Below are 19387 nucleotides of genomic sequence, written 5' to 3'. Positions count from 1 at the left end.
TCGCGAACATAATTTTCTCTCGGGGAGTTGGACTCTGTGAGTTGGACTCTGTGAGTATTTCGGAGAACCGTGTGACTATCAAAAAAAAAAAAAAAAAAAAAAAAAAAAAATATATATATATATATATATATATATTGAGTTAAATGTATTTGAAGTTTTGAGTTGCCTGTATTGTGCCACTGTAGTATCACATTTTCATTGATTTTCTCATATTGCCATACTTTTTGGTATTTAATGCGTTTGGTGCACGTGTTGTTCATATGCAGTGCTAAGTGTATTCTAGTAGAGCTTTTGTTATTAAGTTTAAAGTTGGGCAGTTATATTACTCTTGCTCCTTGACAGCGTTAAAGCTGATTTCATTGTAGGTATTTGACTTAAAAGTGCAGATAATGGCAACTCGCCCAAAAACACAAGCTGGTGATTCTGACTTTGACCCAGACATGGACCTTATAAGTTTGACTGGGTACACTGTCCCCCACCGCACTACTGCGGACCTAGAAAACCAAGTTCAGGATCTGCAGTCGGAGGTTGAAAAGCTACGTGAGTGTCTGAACGACTCGCTGGAACTACAGCGAGGCTTACTTAAACGGTGGGATGAAATCCACTCTGTCAGTCCTGGCACTCAGCAACTGAAACCAACCCCCATGGCCACTTCAACCCCATTCACACCTGCTGTTACCAAATCGGGCCCCACATCAGATTCTGGTGCTCAAGGTAATCACTCAGGCTATTTTCTGCAGCCCCCTTCACTCGAGCTGAGCAACACATCTAGAGTGATCGCTGCTGCATTACATCATGCAAAGCTCGAGCCCCTTGTGTTTGCCGGTGATGGTAAAGTGCCCCCTGAAGACTGGTTGCAGGCTGTCAACACCTACAGAGCTTCACTAAACTTGACAGACATGCAGATACTATACGAGCTGCCACGTTTCCTTGCAAAAGAGCCAGGTAAATGGTTTAAAGCTCTCAGTTCACATGTCACCACATGGGCCAAATTCTGCCAGCTGTTTAAAACTGTTTTTCTGCCATCTGACCGCCAAGAACGTGTCCTGAGAGGCATTCTCGACCGTGTCCAAGCACCACATGAGCCTCTCCCAACATTCGTAGCTCACATGCTGGGGGAGTTTAATAAATTAAGGAGCCCACCACCTGAACAAGAGCAGATTGAACTGATAAGTAAACATTCTTTGGAAAAATATAGAGTTGCACTGTATGGAGCCCCTATCCCCTCAGTGATGGACTTGTTACTGCGTGCACATGAACTCCATGAGGTCCTGGGGCCAAGTGGACACCAGTCTCCTCCCCCACATGTGAGGAGAAACCAGAATACTGAGCCCCATTGCTATAAATGCTCTCGACCGGGGTTCACGTCTCGCACCTGCCCAACCTGCAACACTGTATCTCAGGTGCCATCACTTCCTAAGTCACAGCCTGTACCAAATTCCTCAACCCCAGCACCTGTGTCTACAGATGTCGGTGTGCAACGCGTCGAGACAGACAGCTTGTCTTTTGACACACCACCTCCATACAGGCAGTCGGGAAACTTCAGAGGAGGGAGGACATTTCGCAGAGGCAATCCTCCCTCCAGACGCTGACTGAGCCTCATCCACTTGCCTCAATCCCACAAGAACAGCACGTCCTATGTCACGTTGAGGACACTGACTCCAAGGCTCCCTGGAATACACCACTGAGAACTAAAGTGAACTTTAATGCTGTGCCTGTGAAAGCAACCTTAGACACAGGCGCTTCACTATCTGCGGTGCGTGCAGATCTCATCTGTGTTAATGACTCTTATCCAAGGAAAACGCATCAATGGATAGGTCCAACAGTGAGCCTTGCCAATAATGATTCATGTACACCTGACGGTGTGACTTGGCTCTCTATTGGCTTCATGGGGAAACGCTTCTACCAACGTTTTGCCATAATCCCTAACCTGTCGTCCCCTTTCATCCTAGGCATGGATTTCATGATTCGAGCCTCCCTGACCATCCACGTCCCATCCAGAACCGTCTTAATGGATGACATCCCTTGCCCTGTGGTGGACGAGGATGAGGACTGTATCGATGAATCATTCACTGCAGGGGGAGCCATCATGTCACTGGACGCCTTGCAAACCAGTCTCGGGTCCAAAGTCGCTGAGGCAAGCCTTGAGGATGGACAGAAAGCAGCGATGCTCAATCTCCTCACCCAGTTCGGCGACATGTTTGATGGTCATCTGGGGCGCACTTCAATGGCTGAACACCAAATTGACACTGGGGACGCGAAGCCCATAAACCTCCCTCCTTATCGCACCTCTCCAACAAAGAAAAGAATCATTGAAGAACAGGTTGAGCAGATGTTACAAGACGGCATTATTGAGCCTTCCACTGGCCCGTGGGCTGCACCTGTCGTTATTGTTAACAGGCCTGGCTCTGACCCAAGATTCTGTGTGGACTATAGAGGCGTCAACCAAGTCACACAAAAAGACTCATACCCCTTACCACGTATTGACGACTCGCTTGACTTTCTGGCGAGGGGGCAGTTCATCACAACACTGGATTTAGCACGAGGATACTGGCAGGTGGCAGTTGCAGAAGAGTCACGATCAAAGACAGCCTTTATTTCACACTGTGGTCTCTTTCAATTTCGTGTACTCCCTTTTGGTCTCTGCAACGCCCCAGCTACGTTTCAGAGGCTAATGAACACTGTACTGGCTGGTCTCATTTACAAAACATGTGCTGTGTATCTAGATGATATCGTCGTTGCTTCCCCCACCTTCGAGCAGCACCTGAAGGACCTGAAAGAGGTACTTGAAAGACTCAAAACCGCCGGTCTCTCATTGAAGCTAAAGAAATGTCAGTTCTGTCTGAGTGAACTCACATTCCTCGGCTACCGCATCACACCCTCTGGCATAAAACCTGACGAGGACAAAATACAAGCTGTGACAAAGTTCCAGGCCCCATCCACCGTGAAAAATGTCAGACAGTTCCTCGGACTGACCGGATACTACCGGCGGTTTGTCCCGAACTACGCTCGCCATGCAGAGCCCCTCCATGTGCTCACGAGGAAAGATGCTGTCTTCCGCTGGGATGACAAATGTCAAGAATCCATGGAAACTTTGAAGAAGTTCATCACATCTGCACCCGTCCTAAGATTCCCCGACTTCACAAGATCTTTTTTCATTCACACTGACGCTTGTGACCTTGGGCTTGGAGCTGCACTGATGCAGAAAGACTCAGACGGTCGAGAGGTTGCTGTGGCTTATGCAAGTCGCTCTCTTCACAAAGCAGAAAGGCCATACTCCACCCCAGAAAAAGAGTGTTTGGCTGTGATTTGGGCTCTTGAACATTTCAGACCTTACGTGGAAGGTCTCCATGTAACCATTTTCACCGACCACAACAGCCTCAGGTGGCTCATGTCCCGCCCAAACCCCTCGGGCCGGCTGGCTCGCTGGTCACTGCGACTCCAAGACTTTGATTTCTCAATAGTGCACAAGCCCGGCACTCGCAACACTGTGCCAGATGCGCTATCACGCAACCCCCTGCCCCTGACTGACGACGCTCCCATAGACCTGTTGCCCGACTACGCTGTTATCGGCAGTTTGGACCTCCGCGCTCTACCCCCAGTGCTCTTGGCAGATCGCTCGCATTTGAAACAGCTACAGAATGATGACCCGGACATTGGCCAGCTTCTCAGAAATCTAGAGGTGAATCCGCACACTGACTCAGACATAAACAGCCCCCCACAGTTTGTTGTTCATGATAGTCTGCTTTTCTACTCTGACCCGAAAGCCAGATGTGGTTTGCATCCTCTGAAAGAACTGAAGCTTTACGCGCCTACATCAATCCGTGGCACCTTGCTGTCCTATTATCATGACCACCCCACTGCAGGTCATCTCGGTTTTTCAAAGACATTAGCAAGGCTGCGGTTAAGATTTTTTTGGCCCAAGATAGCAGCAGATGTCAAGCGATATGTCATGTCCTGCTCAGTGTGTCAGCTCACTAAACCAAGCCAGAGGAGACCGGCTGGTCTCATGGTTCCCATCTCTCCCCAAAAGCCCTGGCAGTACACAGGTGTGGATTTCGTCGGCCCATTGCCCCGGACGGCATCTGGTAACTCCCACTTGCTGGTTTTTGTTGACTATTTCTCTAAGTGGATTGAAGTGTGTGCAGTTAAGGAAGCAACAGCGCAGGTGGCAGCAGGAAAATTTGTCAGTGAGGTGTTTGCAAGACATGGTGCCCCAACCTACCTGATCTCCGACAGAGGTTCACCCTTTGTCAGTGAGTTGTTTGAACATGTTGTTTCCACTCTGGGATCTGTGCACAGGCTCACCACTGCCTACCACCCTCAAACAAATGCGACTGAACGCGTTAACAGGACTCTCAAAACTGCCATACGTGCCTATGTTGGGGACAAACACACTGCATGGGATAAATACCTGTCACAAATCTGCTTTGCTCTGCGTACAGCCCCGCATGACAGCACAAGCCTCAGCCCCTCCATGATGCTTTATGGTCCGGAGCTGGACACCCCACTTGAGCTCATAACAAACCCATCCAGTGACGGTGTGGATGATCCTGGTGTGCCGTACCCAGAGACACTCAGGGCCTCTCTACAGGAAGCTCATGACCACGCAAGAGCGGCTCTTGACCACAGTCACAAAAGACAAAAACACTATTATGACTTGAGACGCCGTCAGGCCTCTTATGCTGTTGGTGACCTTGTTAGGGTTAAGACGCATCCCAGATCGGACTCACAGTCCAACTTTACTGCTAAACTGGCACCCCTGTTCACAGGCCCACTCCGTGTTAGTCAAAAACTGGGAGATGTCAACTACAGACTGACTAAGCCGGACACCGGTTTGGATGCTGGGGTCTTTCATGTAGTTAACTTGCAACCTTTCCACACTTGGGACTCTGTTTCCCCCGGCAGGCGTACTGCGGCTGAAGAGCAAACTGAAACTTGGGCTCGGGATGACGATGAGCCCATCACCCAGATTGACAGCCAGGCTCACCTCCCTGCTGCAGACATGTGTTTTGACTCGTATGGTAACACTGACTCTGGCCCAGCGCCAGTCATGGACTTTGACTCTGTGGACCGTTCAGCTATGAGCGTGTCTGACTCAAACCCTGGTAACACTGACCGTTACGACCTCAGACCAAGACGTCACCCCAGAATCACGTCCGGTTGGTCGGCCAGCAGATGGACAAACGCTTACCATACTGACAGACTTGACCTGTAATAAGCAAGGATTTGTTATGCAACGCATGTGTTATAGATTGAAATGCAATGCACCTTTCACAGTTCAGAGTTATGGTACTATTTTTTTTTTTTTGCATACCTTGTGTTTACATTGTGTATCCTACTTTGGTGGTATAGGTTTTGCTAAAGTTCAAATTTCCTTGCAGAGTGTTTCTGAAGTCTTTATCTCCTCATTTTTGCTGTGTGGTTCAGGCTTTTATAGGCCACCATTTAAAAAAAAAAAAAAAAAAAAAAACAGATTTTGCAAAACACTATAAAATTGGGATGTTACACTGTACTCATTCACCTGATATGTTTACTAGGTATTTCTCTGTTTTAATTGTATACTCTGTTCATTGATATGTATATCTGTAGGCTAGTCATTGTGTCTTTCTCTGTGTGTAACGGCTAACTTTTCATCAAGTTCATGTATAATGAGGTGTTAAGCGTAGCTTGGCTGCTTCTTCATTTGTGTACGGCTGAGGACAGCCTTGTTATTGCCAGGGGGGAATATGTAACAGCCGGAGTGTAGCGGAGCATTACCAGTTGACGCCACACGGTGGTGCCTCCTTTTTGTTTTGTCACTGGGTATCACCTTTAACCCTCTCTCGACTTCCTTGACTCGAGTAATGTGGACGCTGGTGAAGGCTATAGGTCACGAACATTTCTGTCCGGTTATTATTTTTGCTGAAGGTAATAGTTTATATGCCATGAGACCTGGCTTGTATGGTCTGTATCTGAGAAATAAATATACAGTGTGGAAATCCCTCCACTTCATCTCCTGCCTTGCTACTTTATTTCATGCCGGAGCTATGCTAATAGCCTCGTGGCTTAGCTTCCCTCCAACTCCACGTTACACAGTTTGGAACAAAAAGAGAGTGAGTAAATAATGGCAGCATTTTCATTTTTGGGTGAACTACTGCTTTAATTGAGGTAAATGTAGATTCTGCTGTTTTTAGTGCTGTTACAGTATATGTTGACCTGGTTTTGACTTGGCTGTGAAGTTGTGCAGGTTCTCAATTGCTTACATTATACTGCTAAACTTTTATAGCCCTGGCCCCATGCTCCGTATCATTCTTCACTGACCGGTTCACATTTGACATTTCACCTTCCCCACTTGTGCATATGTGTGGACAGTAAGTACACTGCATCACTGCTTCGACCAGGTTTTCTGCTTGCCTGTGCAGCTCTAAAACCTCGCCTTCAGATGTGTGGCTGTCTGTACTCTTCTCTATATGTATCTGAAACAGAAATCCTCTTTGCTTGAGTGTCAACACATAAAAAAACATCCACTAACAATGCAATCTCTCTTTTAATTCAATAATATTGGAATATTATTCTAACTGAACTGTGACATTTTCAACCCAATATCCTATACTTGATCTGTGGGCACATTTCCTACATTTAACACTCGAGCGGCCTACGCCAGCTTCATAAGCGGCCTACGCCAGCTGCATGAGTGAATGACACCGGGGGAACCGTGCTTATGTATAGGGGTAAACACTGGAAAATGTGCCCGCTTCCCAGTGTTCACCCCTACACATAAAAAAAACTAATATCATGAGGGTTTTTTGGGGAAAAATATCTACCAAATATTGCCTTGGTAAAAATGTGATTTTACATTACAATAATCTGTATATGAAGGTCAGCATCTGTCACCCCCACGTCTTTTTAGAGCTTAAAGAAAACACTTAAAATGCTTAAAAACGATATTCTTCCAGTTAAACATGGGTGGCCATAATTTTTTTTAATGTTGACTTCTTTAATGATATTTGTACATGAGGCCGAATGACTCCTCTTTGTTCCAGATTGCTTGAGTTGGGCCTGAAGGACTGGGGTTGGTCTTTTGATGTTGAAATGGATGATGACGATGTATTAGACTTCTGAGGAGTTGAGTTTGTGGGGTAACCGCAGTGAAGCATTAGCATGTATTTGTGTCTGTGTGTTGTTCATGCTATTGCTTAAAAGTATATTTTTTTTAAGTTTGGTATTAATAGTGTGTTTTGTTCCCCCTTGAGGGACTATAACTAGGGCAAGTTCTCTTACGAGAGGTTCTCTCATATTGCGTAAGTTGCTTACGCTATGGGTAATGTCATCGTTTCTCGAGATTAGGGTGACCAGACGTCCCGAAAAATTCGGGACAGTCCCGAAATCTAAGCTGTTGTCCCGAATCCCGAATCCGGCCCTAATTGTCCTGAATCCTGAAATGTCTGATTTACGCACTGTTACAATAGTCTTTTTTTTTGTTTTGTTTTTTGGTCACAATGACATTTGAGTTCATGATTTTAATGTTGTTTTTTTGTGGCAGACTAAATATTAATGTCAGACTGTTGATCTTTGAATAAAAATATGTTTGGTTCAGGTTTGAAAATTCATTTTATTATAGGCTATGTAGTCTAATATCATAGTAGGACTACCCCAAAACCTCCCCAAACAACACTCCCCCCTCCGTCATTTTAGATCTGAGACACCTGAACAAAGCCCTCATGAGGGGACCGTTCAAAATGATTATGACCAGACAAATCCTCGCGCAAATTCGCCCGAGGGACTGGCTTATATCTCTCGATCTGAAAGACGCATATTTTCAGATTCAGATAATACCCCGTCACAGGCCATTCTTGAGATTCGCCTTCGATGGTCAGGTATATCAACACACCGTCCCCCCGTTTGGCCTGTCCCTAGCACCCCGTACATTTACGAAGTGCATGGACGCGGCTCTCGCTCCCCTCAGAAGTCAGGGAATGCGAATATTGAATTATTTGGACGATTGCACACAGAACGCGGCTTCTCAGCCACCTGGAAAATTTGGGTCTCACGGTCAACTGGATCAAGAGCTCGTTACTGCCCAGCCAGACGACCTCTTTTCTGGGGATAGATCTGGACTCTGTGTCTATGACGGCCCGCCTGTCGACGCGGCGCACACGCCGCATTCGACACCTAGCCGCTTCATTCCAGACGGGCAGCCTTGTTCCCCTGAAAATTTTTCAGAGAATGCTAGGCTGCATGGCTTCAGCCGCAGCGGTGCTTTAGCTGGGTTTGCTACGTATGTGGTACCAGTCGGGGTGACGATGGGAGCCATCTCATACCGGAAGGTTATCTCGACAGACGCCTCCAACATAGGTTGGGGTGCCCTGTTCGAGGGCAGACCGGTCTTTGGCCAGTGGTCAGACCAGGAGAAATGCCTTCACATAAACTGTCTGGAGATGATGGCGGTCGAGAACGTGCTGAGGCACTTCCTCCCACACCTACAGGGCTACCACGTGCTGGTCCGCACGGACAGTATGTCAGTGGTAGCCTACGTGAACCACCAGGGCGGTTTCAGATCCAGAAATCTCAACGCTCTGGCGGAACGCCTTCTCGTTTGGGCTCAGCACTCCCTGCTCTCGCTGAGAGCCGCCCATGTGCCTGGATGCCTAAACGACGGTCCAGACAGACTGTCCAGGGACAATGTTCCCCTGGGAGAATGGTCCCTGCATCCTCAGACAGTCCAGCTGCTGTGGCGCCGTTTCGGCAAAGCGAAAGTCGACCTGTTTGCATCGAAAGATAATGCTCATTGCCCACGGTTCTTTTCAAAGAACGATTGACTGCCCGCTGTACGCTTTCCCCCCGATCTCGCTGTTACCACAGGTAATCAGGAGAGTCAGGGAGGCGGGCCATGTGGTACTCCTCGTGGCCCCGCGATGGGAGAACCAAGTCTGGTTCCCAGAGCTGATGCAGCTGACCGATCTAGCCCCATGGCCAATCCCGGTGAGAAGGGATCTCCTCTCTCAAGCCGGCGGTTCAATTTGGCATCCTCATCCAGAGCGCTGGTCTCTGCATGCATGGATAATCAACGGGTACCCGTTGTCCTGCCAGAAGGGGTGGTGAACACGATCATACAGTCTAGAGCTCCCTCCACGAGAAGGCTCTACGCGTCGAAATGGTCTGTGATTACTAACTGGTGCGCGGGGAAAGACCTGGACCCACAAACCTGTGGGGTCTCTGAGGTGCTTGTTTTCCTTCAAGAGCTGCTGGAAAAGGGCAGGTCCCCTTCCACGCTCAAAGTTTACATTGCGGCCATTGCGGCGTTCGCTGAGTCGACGCGCGGCCAGACAATAGGAAGGAACGAATTCGTCATCCGCTTCCTTAGAGGAGCCAGGAGGATGAATCCCCCGCGACCCCCGTCGGTTCCTATTTCGGATCTTTCTGTGGTCCTGGAGGCCATGAAAGCACATCCCTTTGAACCGTTACAGACCGTGGATCTGAAGTACCTTTCGCCTTTCCGCTTTTCTGATAGCCCTGTCATCAGGGTGCGTGGGTGACTTGCACGCGTTATCTGTTAACGCCGCGTGTCTTGAGTTTGGGCCTAATGACTAAAGTCATCCTCAAGCCGAGACATGGTTATGTCCCCAAAGTGCTCGGCACTCCTTTCCGAGCGCAGGTTATTACGTTATCGGCCCTGTCGGGGTCCGGTAGCAAAGTCGATGTTAACCTCCTCTGCCCTGTCAGAGCGCTGAGGATTTACATCGCACGCTCCGCCGCCTTCAGGCGCTCGGAGCAGCTATTCGTTTCGTTCGGTGGACGCACTAAGGGTCTCGCCACCTCGAAACAGAGTCTGTCCAGGTGGATTGTTGACAGGGATGGAAATTAACTTTTTTGTCCACCGGCCACTGTGGCTGGTGGATTTCAAAATCTACCAGCCACTCAATGTTTTTACCAGCCACTTTCTTGTTTTTAACCGACAATGTGTAACTGCATGTGAAAATTAATACTACAAGATCTACAATACTTAAGCAGTTTATTTAATCTCAAGTCTCAATGAAATACTGACATTTTCTTTCTTTCTTATACACACCAGGCACGGCGTAATGGGTGCGTTAGTAGGCCGCCCATCCACTTTTCAACAGGCCCACCCAAAAAAAAAAAAAAAAAAAAAACCTTTAAAGGGGGGGTACAATGGTGTTTCATGTATTCAGAGTTGTTTACAGTGTTAAAGAGATAGATTCTCATGCTAAACATGGGCAAAGTTTTAAAAAAATATTTTGGACGAATAACGGAGAATTTCTATGCTGAAAATCTTACTTCCGGGTTGGTACAAGTTTCGGCTGTTTTTTTTTAGATCGTGGATCTAATGACGTAGATCAGAGTGCAACTCCTTATATGAGCATTTCTCTCGGAAAAGCTCGCCCGCGAGCACGTCGACCAGAGGAGAGCGAGACCGCGCACATCAACGCGCTTCAACAGGAAATCATCGGCAGCGCTGCATAGGATTTGTTCAAGAATGTCTCCAAAAAAGTGTGTATTTGGATGTGAGGGAAAGCTTACCGTGTTCAGTTTTCTAAAGAACCCAGTGTTACAGGAACAGTGGATGCAGTTTGTTTTTCCGGGGCAGCAACGGAGTGTAGGAAGTGCGGTTGTGTGTTCTGGTCGTTTCAGTGACGAATGTTTTATTAACAAGGCTCAGGTCGATGCTGGATTTGCAAATCGTTTGCTATTAAAACGTGGAGCGGTCCCAGTGATAAAAGACCCCATTCATGTAAGTACAACTGGATCAGATTTCTGTCTTTTGCTGGAAATCAAGTACTACCGCTTGACTCTATAGCTCCGCCTCCAGGACCTCGGCTTTTTCCGGAGAGAATCGGAAAGCTGTATTTTTCTTTTCTAAATATAATAAAACTAAACACTTTTTTGAGATATTAAGGATGCACTACTACTCTATAGTATAGGTACTCAAGATTAACATGAGATTAGGTGAAACTGTGCATGTTATGTACCCTTTAATATATTCTAATTTTGTCAAGAACTATAAAAAATCGTCAATAACCTCATAATTTGTGCTAAAATAGTCTAAATGTTTAGTTTGAAAAAATTTTAAAAGCTGGTTATGTCTATTTTGATGTTTCTGCGCAAATTCAGCAGACAGTAGTTCGGGTTTGTTCCGATCAGAGCTCGTGAGTGGAGAGCGCATTTCTGAATATTCCACTCCGCTCGCTCATTCCGCAGGGTCGCTCGCTCAACCCAGAATGGCCTGAGCCTGGCTCGACTTAAAAAGAATTTTTCTAGTCGACTAGTAGTTAGTTGTTCATTTAAGCCATTCGTGGACAAATCACCGTTGTATATTATTTTAATTATGCTACTTAAATAGGCTATATAGCCTACACAGGATAATGAGCGTTTACGTAATATAGCCGCACTCAAGCGCACGACCGCACGCTTAAAGCTAGCCACAAAGAACCGGTAAAAGTAATGATTATGAATGTGTCTAAAATAGCAAGGAGACATTTAATTATTTATTAATAAACTGCTGTTTTCTTTGTCGCTGCAAAGATGAAGTTGACAATGTGGACTCGCCATGAACGCCAGAGAGAAATGCACATTTCATATGGATTCCACAATCAGAGAGCCTATTTCTTTTGGTTTTGAATATTTTCGTTTAAAAGTAGACATTTCAAGCTTTCTATAATAGATAGCCTCAATTTATCAAATCTGTGAGGCACAAGCTGAGTTTCGGCGCCCTTCAGTTCATGTGCAATGCAAGTGATCATGCCGGCGCCTTACATTTTGTCTGCTATATATTTTCTTCTTATTTATTAAATACAGGCAATAAAACATTGATAAAACATTGATCAAAATTAAGATACAATTTATACAAAACGAAAATCTTTTAAAAAGAGTCTTTCTACAAAACAAAACTCAATGAAGTGGTCAAAATCATGTCTTACATGTCATGTCTCCAGAGATATTTGCGCTTCTCATGATGTATCATATCTTTCTCGGCGACCAGCGCCGTTGCTAGGAGGGCGCCAGCGCCTCTCAGTAGCCGCGTTTCCATTACCCTTCAAATTGCGCAAATTGAAATTGCGAATTGAAAATACGCTTAATGGAAACACGTCAATAGCCGCGTTTCCATTACAGATTTGCGCAAATGTTTTGCGCTATTATCTAAATATCGATAAAAAACTATTGCGAAATGACGGCGTTTCCATTAACCGATGTTATGCGACTAAAACGTCCTTTTTTCTCTCGCGATAAGTCATTCCCAAAATCACGGCAACTGACGTTGGTTTATATAATATCACAGCCACCGCATTAGACATTATTATTATTAATGGAAGGAGACGTGGCGTGTTATCCAAGCATTAATGGCAGGGAAAGACCCTTATAATGCGAACGACACATGGAGTTTCTGGGTGTTTCGCCCTCATTTCTGCTCCGAGGTTTTGATTGTGGCATTTCTTTGAGATTTAGAATCCAGTATTCCTATAGTCTAATTATTATTATTTTTTATTGAATTTAATAAAAAACTCTGTCTCGTATTCTGTCCAAACGATCCATAGGCTATTTTGTGTCCATTCGTTTTTCCTTTTTTAACCCGTAATTGAAAAACGAAAAATGAACGGTTGTTGTCTTTTTAAAACGCAAAGTTGAACACCAAAATTTTTATTTGAACTACACCAGCTGCTGCGCAAAAAAGTAAATATCGAAGAATTTTCAGATGTTTGTTTATGACTTTTTGCCCCTTTATTAAACATTTAAAATAGTCACAAATTAATATGGAAAACATGTCGATTTTACTGGTTTTCTAAGGCCAAATTAGAACCTGGAATTGATGTTTTTCCCGCAGTGCTGAATGAGAAGAGCCATTAATATTATTAATAAACTATTGTTTTGGCTAAAATCACATCTCCATCTCCGCTGTTAAGCAGATGCGCTTTTAGAGAGAAATGCACCTTTCGAATTACAAAATCAGAAGGTAAAGCTTTCGATTCGAATTTGTTCGTTTTAAAGTGGACATTTCAAGCTTTAGCCTATATTTGTTTCAGTTCTCGCGCTCCAGTTTACGGAGATCATGAAAGTGCGTCTGATTGTTTTCTTTTACTTTACACAAGCACAACGTTTTATTTTGTTATTGTGAGTTTACACAAATAAAAGTAGTTGAGAATAATGTATTATTATTTTCTGTATGACCAGAAATGATAGAGTATTTTTAAGTTGTTTCCACTGTTGATAGGAAAATGCAAGTGTTCGCGACCGCGCCTCCGTGCCATGCAGTGCGCGCTCCACACTCAGCTTTGTTCTTTTTTTGCATAAAAGCGTCTTCTAAATATAGCCTATTATTAAATGTTAAAATAAAATAATATAAAATAATTATTAGGCCTATTTGCGTAGCTATACATGGACCTCAAACACACCGCGTCTTCTAAGTCAGGTGACTGTAAATGCGCAAAAACTGTTTCCATTGCAGTTTTGCGAAATATTCCTTTTTCGAATTGCCTGAAAAACCACCTCATGAGAGCGTAAAAACTTTTTTGCGATAAACGGGAGTTTTTGCGAAATTGACGTGTTTCCATTGAGCGTATTTTTAATTCGCAATTTCAATTTGCGCAATTTGAAGGGTAATGGAAACGCGGCTAATTTCGCAAAAACTCCCATTTATCGCAAAAAAGTTTTTACGCTCTCATGAGGTGGTTTTTCAGTCAATTCGAAAAAGGAATATTTCGCAAAACTGCAATGGAAACAGTTTTTGCGCATTTACAGTCACCTGACTTAGAAGACGCAGTGTGTTTGAAGTCCATGTATAGCTACGCAAATAATTATTTTATATTATTTTATTATAACATTTAATAGGCTATATTTAGAAGACGCTTTTATGCAAAAAAAGGAACAAAGCTGAGCGTGGAGCGCGCACTGCATGACACGGAGGCGCGGCCGCAAACACTTGCATTTTCCTATCAACAGTGGAAACAACTTAAAATACTCCATTTCTGGTCAGACAGAAAATAATAATACATTATTCTCAACCACTTTTATATGTGTAAACTCACAATAACAAGAAAACGCTGTGCTTTTGTAAAATAAAAGAAACAATCAGACGCACTTTCATGATCTCCGTAAACTGGAGCACGAGAACTGGAACAAAATATAGCCTAGGCTAAAGCTTGAAATGTCCACTTTAAAACTAACAAATTCGAATTAAAAGCTAATACCTTCTGATTATGTAGGCTAATCCGTATGAAAGTTGCATTTCTCTCTAAAAGCGCATCTGCTTAACAGCGGAGATGGAGATGTGATTTTAGCCGACACTTAGAAAACAATAGTTTATTGATTATATTAACGGCTCTTCTCATTCAGCACTGCGGGAAAGACATCAATTCCAGTTTCTAATTTGGCCTTAGAAAACCAGTAAAATCGACATGTTTTCCATATTAATTTGTGAATATTTTAAATGTTTAATAAAGGGGCAAAAAGTCATAAACAAAGCACAGCAGTTGTGTGTAGCCAGTTCAAATTAAAATTTTGGTGTTCAACTTTGCGTTTTAAAAAGACAACCACCGTTCATTTTTCGTTTTTCAATTAGGGGTTAAAAAAGGAAAAACAAATAGACTCAAAAGTAGCCTACATGGATCGTTTGGACAGAATACGAGACAGAATTCTTTATTAAATTCATAAAAGAAACAATAATTAGCCTATAGGAATACTGGATTCTAAATCTCAAAGAAATGCCACAATCGGAGCAGAAATGAGGGCGAAACACCCAGAAACTCCTTATATGTGTCGTTCGGGGGTCTTTCCCTGCCATTAATGCTTGGATAACACGCCACGTCTCCTTCCATTAATAATAATAATAATGTCTAATGCGGTGGCTGTGATATTATAACCAACGTCCGTTGCCGTGATTTTAGGAATGACTTATCGCGAGAGAAAAAAAGACGTTTTAGTCGCATAACATCGGTTAATGGAAACGCCGTCATTTCGCAATAGTTTTTTATCGATATTTAGATAATAGCGCAAAACATTTGCGCAAATCTGTAATGGAAACGCGGCTAGTGATGCGCGGGTCAATGTATAAACAACCCGCACCCGACCGACGTTTTCAACTAACCCGCCCGCAACTCGGACCGCAAAAAAAGAAAAAGAAAATATTGTAGGGCTTCCTGACCCGCATTTTTTAAAAGTAGTAAATGCTCATCGTAGCGTCATTGGGCCATAGACGTAGTAACTAGGGGTGCGGGGGTGTGTGAGCTCCGATCAGAGCTCGTGAGCGGAGAGCGCATTTCTGAATATTCTGCTCCGCTCACTCATTCCGCAGGGTCGCTCGCTCAACCCAGAATGGCCTGCTGGTTCGAAAATATGTGGAATAAGGGCTGCCTCCGACTAATTTTTTTTTCTAGTCAACTAGTGGTTGTTCATTTAAGCCATTCGTGGACAAATCGCCCTTTTATATTAACTTAATTACTTAAATAGGCTATAGCCTACAGGATAATAAAAAGCGTTATGACCGCACGCATAAAGCTTGCCACAAAGAACCGGTTAAAGTAATGATTATGAATTTGTCTAAATTAGCAAGGAGACATTTAATTGTTTAGTAATAAACTGGTGTTTTCTGTGTCGCTGCAAAGATGAAGTTGACGATGCGGAGATTGCAGACTCGCCATGAACGCCAGAGAGAAATGCACATTTCATATGGATTATAATCAGAGAGTAGCCTATTTATTTTGGTTTGAATATTTTCGTTTAAAAGTAGACATTTCAAGCTTTCTGTAATTTATAGCCTATATTTCTCAAATCTGTGAGGCGTTTCGGCGCCCTCCAGTTCACATGCAATGCAAGTGATCGTGCCGGCGCCTTATTACATTGTCTGCTATTTGCTTCTTATTTATTAAATACGGCCAACTGATTGATAAAACATTGATCAAAATTAAGATACAATTTATACAAAACGAAAATCTTTTAAAAAGAGTTTTCTATAAAACAAAACTTAATGAAGTGGTCAAAATCATGTTTTACCAAAAACAGCGCCGTTGGTAGGAGGGCGCCAGCGCCTCTGCCTTTCAGCGCCTCTGCCTCGCGAGTGGATGATAGCCCTGAAGACGCCTAGCAATGATATACCTTTAGTGGTAGTATACCTTTAGTTAAATTATACCTTAGTCTTCGTAGCGCATGATGCGTATGATGCGTAATGGAGATTCCAAAGCGCTCTTCTTTGGTCAGAACCATGGAGAGCGATCGCGGATAGGTCCGTCCTATGCACCGAAACTTTTAACAATGCAACAAAATATTTAAAGAGCATCAAGCTATTAAAATCTATATTATATACGCACAGATAATATAACAGTAGGCTATATTAGTCAATATTTTTTATTAGGTTAAGCAGTGATTGGATAATGTTTTTTGTTTTAATTTAACGTTTTTAATTTAAGGCCCACCCACAATTGGTCTGGCCCATCCAAAACTGGAATCTTGGCGCCGTGCCTGGTTGGTCGTGCCAGTTTTGTGGCTATCACATGTGTAAATAGCATCGCAAGTACACATGACAAAGCCAGCACTTTGGTCATCATCTTTCATTATTTCGGCAAATGTCTCCCACACTTTGCTCTTTCTATTTGTGTATTTGCGGAGCTTCCACTCCCCAGTCTTCACCTTTTCTCTTGCCGCCTCCATCTCTACCTGCAGACTGAGCTCGTGTGTCATCTTCGCGCCAGTTATTCAGCCAATAAAGTGTAGGCCTATGTATTTCATAGAAAATTGTCTAGTACTATATAAATTACAAAGGTTTAATTGGCATCTTTATTTCAAACGACCCGACCGACCGCGACCCGAATATCATTACAAATATTTTTGGATGACTCATAACCGCGGGTGACCGCAGGCACCCGCTCATTTCGGATCAACCCGCGCATCACTGGCGCCTCTGCCTCGCGAGTGGATGATAGCCCTGAAGACGCCTAGCAATGGTATACCTTTAGTGGTAGTATACCTTTAATTATACCTCAAGAGTCTTCGTAGCGCACTAAGAGACAACGCCAGGTATGCGTAATGGAGATTACAAAGCGCTCTTCTTTGGTCAGAACCATGGAGAGCGATCGCGGAGAGGTCCGTCCTATGCACCGACACTTTTTACAATGCAACAAAATATTTAAAGAGCATCAAGCTATTAAAATCTATATTATACGCACAGATAATATAACAGTATATTAGTTCGTAATTTTTATTAGGTTAAACAGTGATTGAATAACGTTTTTAATTTAAGGCCCACCCACAATTGGTCTGGCCCATCCAAAACTGAAATCCTGGCGCCGTGCCTGACACACACAATCGTCTGAAGCGTGTTGACAACATACCGAGCAGAACTTGTCTCGTCGTAAACTAACCAATCGCGGGACTCCCCATTGTCTTCTTTTCTCCATCGTTCTTTAAAAAAAACGTTTTTTTGACCTTCGCCTCTTTGTCCACTGGCTCCTCCTGAGATGTTTTCTCTGCAGACCTCTTAACGCCTGCAATGTAACACCACATTTTTTTGAAGGTGTGCCTCTAAAAGTGTCCGCCATCCGTGTGAAACAGTATGCTATTTTTATTTACCCGCCACGGTGGCCGGTAGGTGAAGCGAGTTTACCCGCCACAACACAAAATCACCCGCATTTGGCTGGTGGCGGGTGCTAATTTCCATCCCTGATTGTTGACGCTATCACGGCAGCATATGTGTCTAAAGACCTGCAGTGCCTTTTGGGCGTTAGGGCTCATTCCACTAGAGGCATGGCCTCTTCGTGGGCTTGGTCCAGTGGGGGCGCGACGTCACGCAGGGCTCAGCGATAGGCTGCTGCAGTTGCCACAGGGCAGCCAATGAGCGCGCTAGTAAGCCCACTCTAGGTCTGCTAGCTGCTGCAACGCGTTGACAATAAATACAAAATGAAGGATAATTTTTGGCTTCAATATCTCGAGAAAAGATGACTTTACCCGTAGCGTAAGGAACTTACGCAATACTCGTTCCCTTTTCTAGAGAGAACCGAGGTTACGTTAGTAACCGAGTACGTTTTTCGATATTGCCAATGTGTTTGATGTACTTATCTGCGTGGGCATGTTTGTGTGTACATGTTTGGCTCAATTAAAAACATCTTGCTTACTTTGAACAAGGTGAATTTGAAAACTGATGGTGTTGTGGCAATGTCAACTGTTGCTTGTGGTTGAAAAAAAATGGGATGCAATACTGTATGTCTGCCATATTTGATTTTGGGATTTTTTTATATATTTTTTTTACTCAATGCTCTCTCTCTCTTCTTTCTCTTAATTTCAGCTAACATTGGTGAAGGCTGGATAGATGATGATCAATCTGGGAACTTTGAAAGCAGAGAATGTCATTGTGTGTTCTTTTTTTTTTTTTTTTTTTTTTTTTCAAATCGCAGGACTTCCAAGTGTCAAACTGCACAAGTATAAATGACTGGGTAGGTCTAATATTAATACAGCTCAAACCATAAATTCTCTAAAGGGTGTAGTTTAAATTTTAAGTCAGTTTTAGTGTTTCATGTCTTTGTAGATTTATACAATTCTTAAAAAAATAAAAATAAACGTTTTTTAAAGTAAAAGCATTTTAAATTTCAGAGGTTATTTTTATCTCATTCCTTACAAGGTTGTCAGTAAGTGTGTCTGTTTGGCTGTGTGTGTTTGAAACAGAATATGTACTTAGGTTCTGCAGTTATATGATCATCTGAATTTATATACTCAAGTATTGTATCTATTTTTTGTTAGGAAAAAGACATTTAGTGGAACAGATTATATTTTTGATCAGGCATTATATGAAAGGACACTGCTTTTCATTACTTATTAGGTGTAGGTGCATTACTTATTGTCAGAACTATCTGCTCAAAATATATGCATTATTGAAGACATGATGCAAAGATGCTATTTGTAGTTCATTTTATTAAATGCTGTAACAAAAATTAGACACAACTGTATGCATAGTGGAACATGATGACCTCCGGTCCAAACATTTTTCTGTCAAACTGTTGAGAAATTGTTAATAAAAAAGCTTTATTTGATGGAAAACCTCTGACTCTCTGTGTGTGATGATCCAAAATCATCTGTAATATATATATATATATATATAGAACTATAAACACATGTTTCTAGGATACAAAATTATGCAGACATCACCACTGGAGTGGACTAGGCTGTGCATGTCCCCACAGAAATGTTAAAAGTTAAGATAAGGGATTAACTATGTTAAAATAAACATTGCATTAATGTCTTCATTTAGCATAATTGTCATTACTTGTTCATAATAACTTAAAGGGGTCATCGGATGCAAAATTCACTTTTACATGGTGTTTGCATTTTAATGTGTCTTTGCAGTGTGTGGACACAACCACCATACAATGAAAAATATCCATTCACTCCATTTTTTTTATCCTCAAAA

The 19387-nt window shown here is 43.3% G+C and overlaps 1 protein-coding gene across 8 annotated transcripts in view; it reads left to right on the top strand.

Annotated features, from left to right (window-relative positions):
- rock2b (rho-associated, coiled-coil containing protein kinase 2b) overlaps positions 1-19014 on the top strand; it is a 77632-nt gene extending 58618 nt beyond the window's left edge. For 2 of the 8 annotated variants that reach the window (XR_013822894.1, XR_013822895.1), the window contains 2 exons: positions 6269-6353; positions 18269-19007. Coding sequence is in view for 6 of the 8 variants with exons in the window: in XM_079887732.1 (XP_079743858.1) it covers positions 7026-7104 (79 nt within the window). In the remaining 2 variants the exon portion in view is untranslated. Of the gene's footprint in view, positions 1-6268; positions 6354-7025; positions 7122-18268 lie in introns of all 8 variants that reach the window. The other 6 variants (XM_079887732.1, XM_079887735.1, XM_079887733.1 and 3 more) reach the window with 4 other exon arrangements.
- Positions 19015-19387: the final 373 nt, after the last annotated feature.

Source organism: Squalius cephalus, assembly GCF_949319135.1.
Source record: "Squalius cephalus genome assembly, chromosome: 12".
NCBI lineage: Eukaryota > Metazoa > Chordata > Actinopteri > Cypriniformes > Leuciscidae > Squalius > Squalius cephalus.
The sequence above is the reverse complement of the archived record's forward strand: the minus strand, read 5'-3'. Positions and strand labels throughout refer to the sequence as shown.